Raw genomic sequence first — 15,182 nt, forward strand, 5'->3', positions numbered from 1 at the left:
GGCAGGAACCCCAAAGGAACTTCAGCGGAGACGGCAATGGCCGGATCCCCAAAGGAACTTCAGCTGAGACGGCAATGGCCGGATCCCCAAAGGAACTTCAGCGGAAACGGCAATGGCCGGATCCCCAAAGGAACTTCAGCTGAGACGGCAATGGCTGGATCCCCAAAGGAACTTCAGCGGAGACGGCAATGGCCGGATCCCCGAAGGAACTTCAGCGGAGACGGCAATGGCCGGATCCCCAAAGGAACTTCAGCTGAGACGGCAATGGCCGGATCCCCAAAGGAACTTCAGCGGAGACGGCAATGGCCGGAACCCCAAAGGAACTTCAGTGGAGACGGCAATGGCCGGATCCCCAAAGGAACTTCAGCGGAAACGGCAATGGCCGGATCCCCAAAGGAACTTCAGCTGAGACGGCAATGGCCGGATCCCCAAAGGAACTTCAGCGGAGACGGCAATGGCCGGATCCCCAAAGGAACTTCAGCGGAGACGGCAATGGCCGGTACCCCAAAGGAACTTCAGCGGAGACGGCAATGGCCGGATCCCAAAGGAACTTCAGCTGAGGTTGCAATGGCCGAATCCCCAAAGAACTTCAACTGAGAAGGCAATGGCCGGAACCCCAAAGGAACTTCAGCGGAGACGGCAATGGCCGGATCCCCAAAGGAACTTCAGCGGAAACGGCAATGGCCGGATCCCCAAAGGAACTTCAGCTGAGACGGCAATGGCCGGATCCCCAAAGGAACTTCAGCGGAGACGGCAATGGCCAGATCCCCAAAGGAACTTCAGCGGAGACGGCAATGGCCGGATCCCCAAAGGAACTTCAGCTGAGACGGCAATGGCCGGATCCCCAAAGGAACTTCAGCGGAGACGGCAATGGCCGGATCCCCAAAGGAACTTCAGCGGAAACGGCAATGGCCGGATCCCCAAAGGAACTTCAGCTGAGACGGCAATGGCCGGATCTCCAAAGGAACTTCAGCGGAAACGGCAATGGCCGGATCCCCAAAGGAACTTCAGCTGAGACGGCAATGGCCGGAACCCCAAAGGAACTTCAGCGGAGACGGCAATGGCCGGAACCCCAAAGGAACTTCAGCGGAGACGGCAATGGCCGGATCCCCAAAGGAACTTCAGCTGAGACGGCAATGGCCGGATCCCCAAAGGAACTTCAGCTGAGACGGCAATGGCCGGATCCCCAAAGGAACTTCAGCGGAGACGGCAATGGCCGGAACCCCAAAGGAACTTCAGCTGGGAGGGCAATGGCTGGATCCCCGAAGGAACTTCAGCTGAGAGGACACAGCTGAGAGCTCAGTTCTCTCATGTCCTAAGCGCCAAGAAACCAACCTGGTGAATGCTGCGCTATACAAGAAATTTTAACATAACATAACATAACAGAACTGCACTCTGAAGTTAATGATGGAATGGGAGGGTGTGAGACTGCAATACATTCCTCCTGACTGCCTTCTTCCAATGCGTGCTGCAGTGAGCGAAAAACAAACATGTTAAGGACCTTAACAACCTTACACTGCCATGCGTGAGCCCCCAAAGGCTCAAGATAACGCAGCCGTAAGACTGCTGGCTCAGGCAGCTGAATAGACAGACACAATAATCACAGCTGTGTGGAGGGGAAGCACTTTCTGTGGTAGCACACAACCTCTGCCCAATCAAAACATGCACTCCTGGCCACCGAGAGAGAGGGCCAAAGCCCCTGCTGAAAGCTCTTTTTTAGGTTGATCACATAAGGTCTGGCAAGAGCTGCGCTGTTAAGCCAGACTTAAAAAGTAGGATTGGTGAGAGGATGTAGCCTTAGGGCTAGAGCAGTCGACTTGGAAGCTGGGGAACCACGTTCGAGTCTCGGCAACGACGCTGAACATCCTGTGATTCTGGGCGAATCACTTAATCTCCCGGTGCCCAACAAAAATGAATGTGTCCTCATGTAACGCAACTGGTGCTCGTGTAAAGCGCTCTGATACCCGATGTCTCAGGTCTAGTTAGCGCTATATAAAACAATGGGGGAAAAAGATACAGAAGAAAAAGCATGAAAAGAAAGGACGGAGTAGAAAAACAATGTAAAGTATGCAAAGAAGTTTCTGTATCATGACCACGCTTTCTCATATTTGTGTGGACATTTCGTTTTTTTCTACATTTCTTTTCAATTTTTTGCACTGACAAGAAAATCATGAATCCAATCACCAACTGAAGGTGCAAACGACAATCCGCCTAGGGTTCAGAACCGAGCACCATTCTCCGACCCAGGGAGCCGGACTTTTTTAATGAAGAACCAAAGAAACCCAGGTGTAGGTTCACATGTGAAAGGGGACAGAGCATGTGCCACACCCACCACCTGCAACAGGAGAGCCTGGTTCCAATGTCCACACAGAGCCCTCTGGAGGGACCAAGGGACATCCTGTCTGCCCTCAACAGCAGAGTCACCAGCCTTCACTGAACAAGAGGTCCTAACACATCTCTTGTGGGGTACACACCACCACCATCAGTGTGCAAAAAATACACTCCATTCATTTGTGTTTCACAGATTTATTAAAAGAATAGTCTACATCAGTAGCATACACCATCTGTCTCCTTAGATAGATCCTACTTCCGGTGTCTCTTTATATTTGTTCAGTGTCTGCAGGGCCTTCACCAAGCCAAGGTTCACCTGCTTTGCTCACACAGTGGGAGGAGCCTCATTATATAGCCCAGTGCAGGCCCATCAGGCCTAGGTTACAAAAATATGCAAAAGAAAAAGTGAGATAAAGAAGAGTGTAAATTCCCACCAAGTGGAGTCTTCTATGTTCTCCTCAGCATCGACTCAAACATTGGACTCCGGCGACTCCGCCTGGACCTTACGGAGAGACTCCACGCGGGCCCCTTCCTCATTCACCCGTAAAGTTTGGTTAATGACGAACTCACTCTCCTGTCCGACTTCAGTCAGTCGTAAATCAAATTCGGTCACAGTCTTGTTGTCGGACATGCCTTCCATCAACTGCTTGCCGCCGTCCTGTGGACAACAAAACAATGTGAACAACAACTGCTCGACTTCCTGTGAGAGGAAACCAACATCACCCCCCTCGCATGAGAGGTAAGGTCTAAGGGAAAGGGGAGACCCACAAAAAACACATCCTGTGAGAAACAAGAGCCACACCTTGTACTTCCTGTGAGAGGAGACCCCCACCACTCACTTACTGTGAGACTAGATCCACACCACCCACTTCCTGTGAGACTAAACCAGGGTCGAACTGGGATAGAAATGAGGCCCAGGGTCCAAAAAAAGTGGCCCTCATCAGTGAACTAGATAGCTAAATAAGTGTAAACACATGTTGAATAAGAACTTTGCACGGTATGGAAGACTAAATGCAACAGTAAAAATTGCCCATGAGACCAGCCACAAAAACAGCCCACACTGACCTGTCAGACCGGCCCATCGAACACTGCCTGATAGCCCTATAGGCCAGTCCAACCTTGGACTAGACCCATACGCCCCATTTCCTGTGAGAGAGCACCCCCACATCACACATTTCCTGTGAGAGAAGACACACACTTTGTACTTCCTGTGAGAGAGGAGACCCCCACCACACACTTCCTGTGAGAGAAGACCCACACCACACACTTCCTGTGAGAGAAGACCCACACCTTGCTCTTTCTGTGAGAGAGGAGACCCACACCTCTCACTTTCTGTGAGAGAGGAGACCCACACCTCACACTCCCTGTGAGAGAAGACCCACACCTTGCACTTCCCATGAGAGGAGACCCACACCACACACTTCCTGTGAGAGAAGACCCACACCTTGCACTTCATGTGAGAGAGGAGACCCACACCTTGCACTTCCCATGAGAGGAGACCCACACCACACACTTCCTGTGAGAGAAGACCCACACCTTGCACTTCCTGTGAGAGGAGACCCACACCACACACTTCCTGTGAGAGAAGACCCACACCTTGCACTTCCCATGAGAGGAGACCCACACCACACACTTCCTGTGAGAGAAGACCCACACCTTGCACTTCATGTGAGAGAGGAGACCCACACCACACACTCCCTGTGAGAGAAGACCCACACCTTGCACTTCCTGTGAGAGGAGACCCACACCACACATTTCCTGTGAGAGAAGACCCACACCTTGCACTTCCCGTGAGAGGAGACCCACACCCCACACTTCCCGTGAGAGGAGACCCACACCACACACTTCCTGTGAGAAATTCGAGACCCACACCACACACTCCCTGTGAGAGAAGACCCACACCTTGCACTTCATGTGAGAGAGAAGACCCACACTACACACTTCCTGTGACAGAAGACCCACACCTTGCACTTCATGTGAGAGAGAAGACCCACACTACACACTTCCTGTGACAGAAGACCCACACCTTTCTCTTTCTGTGAGAGGAGACCCACACCACACACTTCCTGTGAGAGAGGAGACCCACACCTCACAATCCCTGTGAGAGAAGACCCACACCTTGCACTTCCTGTGAGAGGAGACCCACACCACACACTTCCTGTGAGAGAAGACCCACACCTTGCACTTCCCGTGAGAGGAGACCCACACCACACACTTCCTGTGAGAGAAGACCCACACCACCCCCCTCATATCATACACTTTGCACTTCCTGGGAAAGAGGAGACCCCCACAGCACACATCCTGTGGGAGACAAGATCCACACCTTATACTTCGTGTGAGAGGAGAATCTCACCACCCACTTCCTGTGAAACAACACCCACACCACCCACTTCCTGTGAGACTAAACCTGGGTCGATCTGGGATAGAAATGAGGCCCGGGGACCAAAATAAAAGTGGCCTACGTTAGTGAACTAGATAGCTTACTAAGTGTCCCAAATTTGCAAATGGGAGCAGCTTTGAACTGTTAAAGGCAGGCTGCATAAGAGGTTTGCAAGGTATGGAAGACCGAATGCAACGGTATAACAATTTGCCATGAGACCATAAAACATGCCCACGAACAGGCACAAAAACAGCCCACACTGACCTGTTCGACCAGCTCATCGAACACTGCCCGATAGCCCTATAGGCCAGTCCAACCTTAGACAAGTCCCATACGCCCCATTACCTGTGAGAGGAGACCCACACCACACACTTCCTGTGAGAGACGAGACCCACACCACACACTTCCTGTGAGAGAAGACCCACACCTGGCACTTCATGTGAGAGAGGAGACCCACACCTCACACTCCCTGTGAGAGAAGACCCACACCTTTCTCTTCCTGTGAGAGGAGACCCACACCACACATTTCCTGTGAGAGAAGACCCACACCTTGCACTTCCCGTGAGAGGAGACCCACACCACACACTCCCTGTGAGAGAAGACCCACACCTTGCACTTCATGTGAAAGGAGACCCACACCTCACACTAACTGTGAGAGAAGACCCACACCATGCACTTCATGTGAGAGAGGAGACCCACACCACACACTTCCTGTGACAGAAGACCCACACCTTTCTCTTTCTGTGAGAGGAGACCCACACCACACACTTCCTGTGAGAGAGGAGACCCACACCTCACAATCCCTGTGAGAGAAGACCCACACTTTGCACTTCCTGTGAGAGGAGACCCACACCACACACTTCCTGTGAGAGAAGACCCACACCACCCCCCTCATATCATACACTTTGCACTTCCTGGGAAAGAGGAGACCCCCACAGCACACATCCTGTGGGAGACAAGATCCACACCTTATACTTCGTGTGAGAGGAGAATCTCACCACCCACTTCCTGTGAAACAACACCCACACCACCCACTTCCTGTGAGACTAAACCTGGGTCGTTCTGGGATAGAAATGAGGCCCGGGGACCAAAATAAAAGTGGCCTACGTTAGTGAACTAGATAGCTTACTAAGTGACCCAAATTTGCAAATGGGAGCAGCCTTGAACTGTTAAAGGCAGGCTGCATAAGAGGTTTGCAAGGTATGGAAGACCGAATGCAACGGTATAACAATTTGCCATGAGACCATAAAACATGCCCACGAACAGCCACAAAAACAGCCCACACTGACCTGTTCGACCAGTTCATCGAACACTGCCCGATAGCCCTATAGGCCAGTCCAACCTTAGACAAGTCCCATACGCCCCATTACCTGTGAGAGCGCACACCCACACCACACACTTCCGGTGAGAGGAGAACCACACCTTGCACTTCCTGAGAGAGGAGATCCACACCACACACTTCCTGTGAGAGAGGAGACCCCCACCACCCACTTCCTCTGAGAGAAGACCCACACCTTGCACTTCCTGTGAGAGGAGAACCACACCCCACACTTCCGGTGAGAGAGGAGACCCACACCAAACACTTCCTGTGAGAGAGGAGACCCACACCACACACTTCCTGTGAGAGGAGACCCACACCACACACTTCCTGTGAGAGGAGACCCACACCACACACTTCATGTGAGAGAGAAGACCCCCACCTTGCACTTCCTGTGAGAGGAGACCCACACCACACACTTCCTGTGAGAGAGAAGACCCACACCACACACTTCCTGTGAGAGAGGAGACACACACCAAACACTTCCTGTGAGAAGACCCACACCTTGCACTTCCTGTGAGAGGAGACACACACCACACACTTCCTGTGTGAGAGGAGACCCACACCACACACTTCCTGTGAGAGAAGACCCACAACTTGCACTTCCTGTGAGAGGGAGACCCCCACCACACACTTCCTGTGAGAGAAGACCCACACCAGCACTTATGAGTGCGGAAAATTCACACATGCCTCGCGTGTCACCTACAACAAGCAAAATCACAGGCTCTCGCTCTCCCATCACAGAGTCCAGGAACTGGTGCCGAAGAGAACAAGCATTGGCAAAGCCAACAGAATCGGACTTACCAAGCTGGTGCACTGCTTCTTTTTATTATGTTTCTTCATTGCAAACATATATCAGAAACACAAAAAGTATGCCATCACCTAAGCGTTGCTGCCATATGTTTGCAATAAAAAATGTAAAACATACATATTCACCAATGCAGCTGTTTTATTAGTTATGTCTTTAAATAACAACCCTTTCAGATGCACCGCACATTTTGTTATTATTATTGTGAAGGAGACAAGAATAAAACATCACCCAACCCAAATCGCCACAATGCCACTTAAAATGCTACAATGTCACTTGCAATGCTACAATGTCACAAACACTTACAACAGGTACAATAAGTAGTCATAAATTAAATTAAATTACATTTAAAAGGCAGACATTAAACCATTTTTGCAATTTAGCAAATAAGGGCACTTTAATTCATGCCTCTCTCTGCCACTCAACTAACAGACATCCTCAACAACACGGACAAGGCCACGCCTCTCTCTCTGCGACACAACTAAAAGACAGCCTCAACAACACAGACAAAGGCCACGCCTCTCTCTGCGACACAACTAAAAGACAGCCTCAACAACACAGATAAGGCAACGACTCTCTCTGCGACTCAACTAAAAGACATCCTCAACAACACAGACAACGGCCACGCCTCTCTCTGCGACTCAACTAAAAGACATCCTCAACACCACAGACAAGGCCACGCCTCTCTCTGCGACTCAACTAAAAGACATCCTCAACAACACGGACAAGGCCATGCCTCTCTCTGCAACTCAACTAAAAGACATCCTCAATTACACAGACAAGGCCATGCCTCTCTCTGCCATGCAACCGAAAGACATCCTCAACAACACGGACAAAGCTATGCATCTCTCTGCCACTCAACTAAAAGATATCCTCTGCAACATAGACATGGCCATGCCTCTCTCTGCGACTCAAATAAAAGACATTGTCAACAACATGGACAAGGCCACGCCTCTCTCTGCGACTCAACTAAAAGACATCCTCAACACCACAGACAAGGCCACGCCTCTCTCTGCGACTCAACTAAAAGACATCCTCAACAACACAGACAAGGCCATGCCTCTCTCTGCAACTCAACTAAAAGACATTCTCATCAACACGGACAAGGCCATGCCTCTCTCTGCGACTCAACTAAAAGACATCCTCAACAACACAGACAAAGGCCACGCCTCTCTCTGCGACTCAACTAAAAGACATCCTCAACACCACAGACAATGCCATGCCTCTCTCTGCGACTCAACTAAAAGACATCCTCAATTACACGGACAAGAACATGCCTCTATCTGCCATGAAACTAAAAGACATCCTCAACAACACGGACAAGGCTATGCATCTCTCTGCCACTCAACTAAAATATATCCTCTGTAACATAGACAAGGCCATGCGACTCAAATAAAAGACATTATCAATAACACGGACAAGGCCACGCCTCTCTCTGCGACTCAACTAAGAGACGTCCTCAACAACACAGACAAGGCCATGCCTCTCTCTGCGACTCAACTAAAAGACATACTCAACACCACAGACAAGGCCATGCCCCTCTCTGTGACTCAACTAAAAGACATCCTCAACAACACGGACAAGGCCATGCCTCTCTCTGCGACTCAACTTAAAGACATCCTCAACAACACGGACAAGACCATGCCTCTCTCTGCGACTCAACTAAAGGACATCCACAGCAACAAAGACAAGGCCATGCATCTCACTGCGACTCAAATAAAAGACATTGTCAACAACACGGACAAGGCCACGTCTCTCTCTGCGAATCAACTAAAAGACATCCTCAACAGCACGGACAAGGCCAGCCTCTCTCTGCGACTCAACTAAGAGACATCCTCAACAACACAGGCAAGGCCACGCCTCTCTCTGCGACTCACCTAAAAGACCTCCTCAACAACACGGACAAGGCCATGCCTCTCTTTGCAACTCAACTAAAAGACATCCTCAACAACACGGACAAGGCCATGCCTCTCTCTGCAACTCAACTAAAAGACATCCTCAACAACACGGATAAGGCCATGCCTCTCTCTGCCACTCAACTAAAAGACTTTCTCAACAACACGGACATGGCCATGCCTCTCTCTGCAACTCAACTAAAAGACATCCTCAACAACACGGACAAGATTATGTCTCTGCCTCTCTCAGTGACTCCTACTGAGCTCAAGGGCCAGGTTCTTCATCTTATCCCCACGTCCCTGATTTATGTACTCTCACTTGCATGTCCAACCACTCAGACAGGAGCCCCACTACCAAAGGAAAACAGAACAAAAACCGAAGCCTTTTGCCTCCCCCCAATTACACTGTGGACCCAATGACTCGACTAGTAAACTGTGGTCCCCTCCTCACACCCGGGCCGCAAGGTGAAATAGATGCAAATCTTAAGCCTCCCTAATTGAGACCTCAGCTCCTCTTCACATCTTTTTTTTTGAAGAGTTAGTAGCCCACACATGGAACCTTGCAACCCGGATGTGAGGAGAGAGACCCAAGATGAAGCACGTCACCTTCGGGTGAGTGAGGGTTTTCGTCCTTTAAGAAAAGGTCTTCTTTCACCCCTTACTGAACTGATATTCTCAGATATTTTATTGTCATCTATTAGTTATCTCTAGGACGTATATATATATATATATATATTGTGTTTTAGAGAACATACTTTTTGTGAGGTTCTATATTGACAGGGAGTAGTACGCTCTCCTTTTGGGGCTTCTCCCTTAGATCTTTAGTAGTTCAATCTGTGAATCATAGAGAGAAGCCTTACCTAGTATGTCAGAGGTACAAGGACCCTCACTGTGGTGGTAAACATCACACATAACATACAATCAGCATGTGTGTGCTTATTAAATCTACAGACAATGACAATGAATGCTATTCCGTTTTTGGAATTGAATAAAGACAGCGCAGAAGCACTGAAGACATCTGGTCGCACTCCAGCTTTTGTGTTGGCTTATAACCCCTCGTTTGAACGCGCTTCCATGTCTTGCTCAGAGTCCCTTGGCTTTCTGGTCTTTGCTGTGAGCTGGACTTTCAGTTCTCAAGCATTACTTCCAAAGTATTAAAAGGACCCAATGTGTGAAACTCTCCTTGTTTCTTTACAAATTCGGGTCTTCTAACAAACATTTCCTCATGCACTGCCCATTGTTTGGCCACCATACTTTTTTTTTGCATCGTACCATGTTGTCATTCTTCTGATATCTCTCTTTCCTTGCTGCACAATCCTCGTTGGTCGACATTATGGATCCAGACGTTAACCAACGTAGAGCCCAAATTGTCCCTCTCTAAATGAAAAAGTCTGAAAGTTACTGCCTGCTGCACACACGCTTGGATTACTTATCCTGTTCATGCGCTCAGCAAGGCCATTCGCTTGCAGCGGTGAACACAAAGCAGTCCTGTAAGGTGCAATGGACTGTCTTTGAACAAATTCTTGCATTTCCGTAGAAACAAAGTGCACACCATTGTCCATTACAATGGTTCTAGGCACACCTCAATCTAAACTCTAGAACCACCTTGGTGCTGATGGAGCTGGTGCAACTAGTAACCATCCACTTGGAAGTGTAACCCCACTGTTGGGATCATGTACCTTCTAGGGCTCTGAAGCAAATCAAAAAGCCCCATGATGTTTGGTTACGTTATAATATATATATTTTATAGAGCACTATAATTACCTCAAAAGGTGTCTCAGCACTGGAGCAGTGCACAGAGAGAACAGACAGGCATGAAAGGAAATTTATTCCATGAAAAGTCAGGTCTTCAAGTATTTCCTGAAATCAAGTAATAGAGGGGCCTTTCAAAGAGTGCATGAAGCTCCTTCCAGAGTTTAGCTACCCTAACCGAGAAAGCTCTGCCGCCAGAGCAGGCCTGCCAAGTACTCTGTATAGTAAGCAATGAGGCCCAAGGGGATGAAAGACAGATCCTCAGATAATGTGGGTCCAAGTTGTGAACTGCTTTAAGCATATCACAAATATTTTTTTAAAACAACTGTTTTGTCAACTGGAAGCCAGAATAAAGTCCTCAAAGCCAACGAGGCAGAGCAGAAGTGTAAAGGCCCCAGTGCCAATCTGCCAGCCGCATTGGACCCTTTGCAGATTCTTAATCGAACCTTTGGTCATACCCCCACGTCAAGGGAGTTGCAGTACTCCAGGCGACTCAATACAATAGCGTGGATCACCACGCGGTGAACATTATTTGGAAGAAAATTCCCAATCTACCAGAGTATCTCCAAAAGGAAGAAGCAGGCTAGACCTACCTTTCTATCAAGAGCTCTGGCTCAAGGAAAACCTCTACATTTATTTTTCAAAGCCGAAGCAGCAACAGGCCGGATGGACCAAGATTATGGCCAGAAGTCCTCTGGAAATGGCCAGGTAGAGCGAGAATGTCTTAATCACAGCACCTCCATTTTGTCAGAGATGAACTTTAGAGAGTTGCATAGCAACCACTCTGGCACCATGATCATGCACTGGTAAAAGGACTCAAAGGTGGCTGAGACTAATCTGTCCATAGTAATAATGAGTTGCTTATCTTCCAAATAGTTCATGCACTGGAGATCAAAAGATTTTACCAACTGAACTAAGGGACAAATGTAAATATTGAATAGTGTGGGGCCTAGAGCTGACCCCTGATGGACCCCTTGGTGCAATGACTTATGCTCTGACACATGCAGAGGGAGATAGGCTACCTGGGACCTACCGACAAGGTAGGATTGGCAACAATGAAGCACCTCCCTCCAAATACCTAGCTCCTGCAGCTGGCTTAGCAAAATGGCATGAAACACCATATCAAATGCAGCAGACAGGTCCCATAACACCAGAGCTGATAGCTCAGCATGTTAGCCATGACTATTGCCAACAGAGCAGACTGTGCAGTGCAATGAACTGATAACAGATGGAACAAAGTCCAGAATCAGGCCCTATACAGGAAGGATGACAGGAATTGATTGACATATTTTTCCATTATCTTGACTGCAAGAGACAGCAAAGATATTGGTTAAAAAAAATTATCATGTAGATGGGTCAGCACTACTTTCCTTCGAAAAGGACATAATCAGAGCTTTTTTCCAGGCCTCAGGTACTATCGCTCGTCTAGGAACTACTACAAATATCCTGTAAGGGTTGCGTGAATGCCTGAGGAGCTTGCGGACGGAGGCCGTCTAAACATTTCTTGATTCAGGGTTCTTCAGAGATCCTCACAAGTGTTATTGGAGCTGCCATGACTACCTTAAACTTGCCACTACCCACAGACTGTATGCAGTCCTTGATCACAGTCTTAACCTGTCAGGATACAATTTTCCACCAAAACGACTCCCTTATGCTAGCTGAAAGGAAGACAAGGTTTATGCTGTCTTAAGGTATCTTCGTTTCACAACATGACATGTGATCTAGAGGACGGAGGCTCAATGAGAAGCTACCACCAGCTCTCAAATCAATGCAACATTCTTATATCCTCTACTATTCTGCACTCTAGATTCTATGTTTTACAATCTACATTCTATTTAGACAGAAACACATAGGACTTGACATACTTCCTGCCTAATACATACCACCGCATTCCACAACAGAAATAAAACACTGCACACATGACACCACAAATAAACACAAGACATATAGGGAATGAGGTATATTACATCCTCTGCACACAATTATCCCGACATGCAAAAGCACATTACATCGCAAACTCTTGAAACTTCTTGGGAACATATTTTATGTACTGTGACACACGAAGATGAGTAGGTTCATCCAACTCCCTACAAGCTCCTCTCACAACACTCATCAACCCGTATGTTCATTTGTCTTCTAGACAACAATTTTTACGTATTCCACCACTTACCATTCTCCAATTGCATCACCACAACCACCAACGTGGGAACTGAGAACTTAATCGTACCTTTAAGAATTATGCCTGTTACTTTGACTCTAGAAAAATTACCCACAGACACATGCAATTCCCTTTTCTTCTTTTCAACATATTTGGACTGAGACTGTTCCCTTTGTGCCAAGATCACCTGCAATGTTTTCTGTGGTCTAGAAAATGTACTCATCCAAGAACTTAACAACTTGGACAATGGCACTGCACCTCTCAAAAGAACAAAAGGAGACATTCCTGTGACGATACTGGGGGAAGTCCTTATGGGCCACAAACGTTTCCTCAGATCTTGCATGCAATCTAAACCATTGGTCAATGATATCTTGAAATTATCCTTAATAACTCTGTTGCCTCTTTCGACAAGACCATTATTCCTTGGATGATACAACAATGTTATAGTATGGCTCACCATCAAATCCCTCAAATCCAAAAGATGTAAATTAAGTTCCATTGGGTGTTAGAATGTCATCAGGTGTACTCTTTCTGGCAAACACAAACAAACTCCAAAAAATAAATTACGTTCATGCTATTGGCAACATTCACAAATTTGACTTCAGGTCAACGCGTACAGTCATTAACAATAATTATATATTTACTCCCTTGCCAAAAGGCAGAGGCACAATTAATTCCAAATTAAACTTGTTCCAGGCCTTCTCAGGAACAGGAACTGCATCCACAGGTCTGTGAACAGTGACTTGAGATTTACCACTTACGGCACATGACATGTACTCACAAACATAATGCTCCATACTCATTTTCAATAGATAGCTCATAGACATGTGTTGATACTTTGCAACCACGTCATCTATATCGTCATTATTAGCCCAACCTTGAGCCACACAAACTTTTCCACTCACAAGTTCCTCACTCCTGTTTATAACCTCCAACCACTCCTTTTCTGATATCACCCCTTCGGTGCATCTATCTACAGTGCACACTGAGACCTGATCTTGAAAATATTCATCATTCTCTACTTCTGAATGCTCTGCAGGAAAATGTGACAAGCAATCTGCAAGAATATTTATGTCCCCCAGGACATGCTTCACACTGAAATTATACCCTTGCAACCTGTACTGCTAGTTGGTAATCCTTGGAGCAGCCTTGCCAGCACCCTTGGCTGTAAACATTTTAATCAATGGTTTGTGGTCAACACACTATGGGCCCGATTCACAAAAGTAATCTGAGACAAAATCCTAACTTTACGACTTTCGGTATTCACAAAAGGCATTTAGTAGTAGTAAAGTTAGGATTCCTAACTTTACAACTACTAAACTGAGAAAAATCCTAACTTTATGACTTTTGGTATTCACAAAAGGTATATAATAGTACTAAAGTTAGGATTCTTAACTTTACTACTACTAAATGCCTTAAACTGGGGGACCACCTTAATCAAAATAAAAATTTAGCCTGGAACTGAGATTGCAACCCCCTGCCCGGCACACAGAGGTCTCCAAACACATACACAGGGACTATGAAACCACAACAAGCAATCTAAACTCTTGTTTGACCTGCTACTGTATTTCCTGACCCTGCACTGGGGCAGTGAGCCCCCACGGTTGTCCAAAAAAGCTACAAGAGACTATGACCCCTTTCACAGAGTAAAAAAAACAGGGTATAGACATAGGTCAATTCCTGTGGCCTACTACTATTGTGCACAACTGAAGGGTATGTGCAGCGGGGTTGGCTGCCCATGGGTGGCTGGAAGCGAAGCCTGGTCAAAAGTCAGGCCCTGCACCAGCCCTTGCTGCCTAAAGCCAAAAGATAAGTCCAGAGGTGATTGGCTGCCCATGGTGGGTTGAGTGAAAGGCCTTGTCAAAACCCAGGCTCTGTGGCCTATCAAGGCTGTTCAGCGGGGTTGGCCACCTGCTGAAGGCCGGTGGAGTCAACTGTTGGAAGTGGTGTATGATAAAAAAAAGGACAGAAGTTTAGAGGTTTTATGATTAGCTTTGGTCCTAACACCTCAATGTAGGTTTAAAGAACCTCTAATTCATTGGGAAAAAGCACAGTTAAAGAGTAGTTATGATTACAAAAGAATACCTAAATGCCACTGAAACCTGCCACTTAATTTTATATAGAGCAACCGTAACTCAGGTCCTAATCATGCAGCACTTTTTACCTTTGGTTGCACCAATGAATATACATATAGATGATGAAAGAATGTGCACGCCAGAGGTTACTGCATAAAGTGTTTATAAAGTTTCTTGCCCACACGTTCAAACTCTGAAGAGTCTTTCCTAAAGCGATTTCAAGAAGCGGTCAACACCAGATGGTTTTCAAGAGCTCTTTTCTTTATTAAACACACGAAGCAGACTTAACACCCAATGTGAAACTAAAAGAAAAACTGTATAGAAAAGTCAATATTATACACAATTCATGTTATGGTGGTCAATAATTTCCTACATCATTGCTTTACAATAAAAGTTGTATCCTGAATTGCAATATCAAACACCACATTGTCTTAATGTGGATGAAGAACTATCCATTCATGTAGG

At 47.1% G+C, this 15,182-nt stretch overlaps 1 protein-coding gene across 1 annotated transcript in view; it reads right to left on the bottom strand.

Annotated features, from left to right (window-relative positions):
- Nucleotides 1–2,510: 2,510 nt before the first annotated feature.
- The window catches only part of DRC5 (dynein regulatory complex subunit 5), a 114,633-nt gene continuing 101,961 nt past the window's right edge, over nucleotides 2,511–15,182 (bottom strand). The window contains exon 5 of the mRNA XM_078646692.1: nucleotides 2,511–2,989. Coding sequence (XP_078502818.1) covers nucleotides 2,801–2,989 — 189 coding nt within the window. The 3' untranslated portion in view covers nucleotides 2,511–2,800. The remainder of the gene's footprint in view (nucleotides 2,990–15,182) is intronic.

This window comes from Lissotriton helveticus, chromosome 6, assembly GCF_964261635.1.
Source record: "Lissotriton helveticus chromosome 6, aLisHel1.1, whole genome shotgun sequence".
NCBI classification, from domain to species: Eukaryota; Metazoa; Chordata; class Amphibia; order Caudata; family Salamandridae; genus Lissotriton; species Lissotriton helveticus.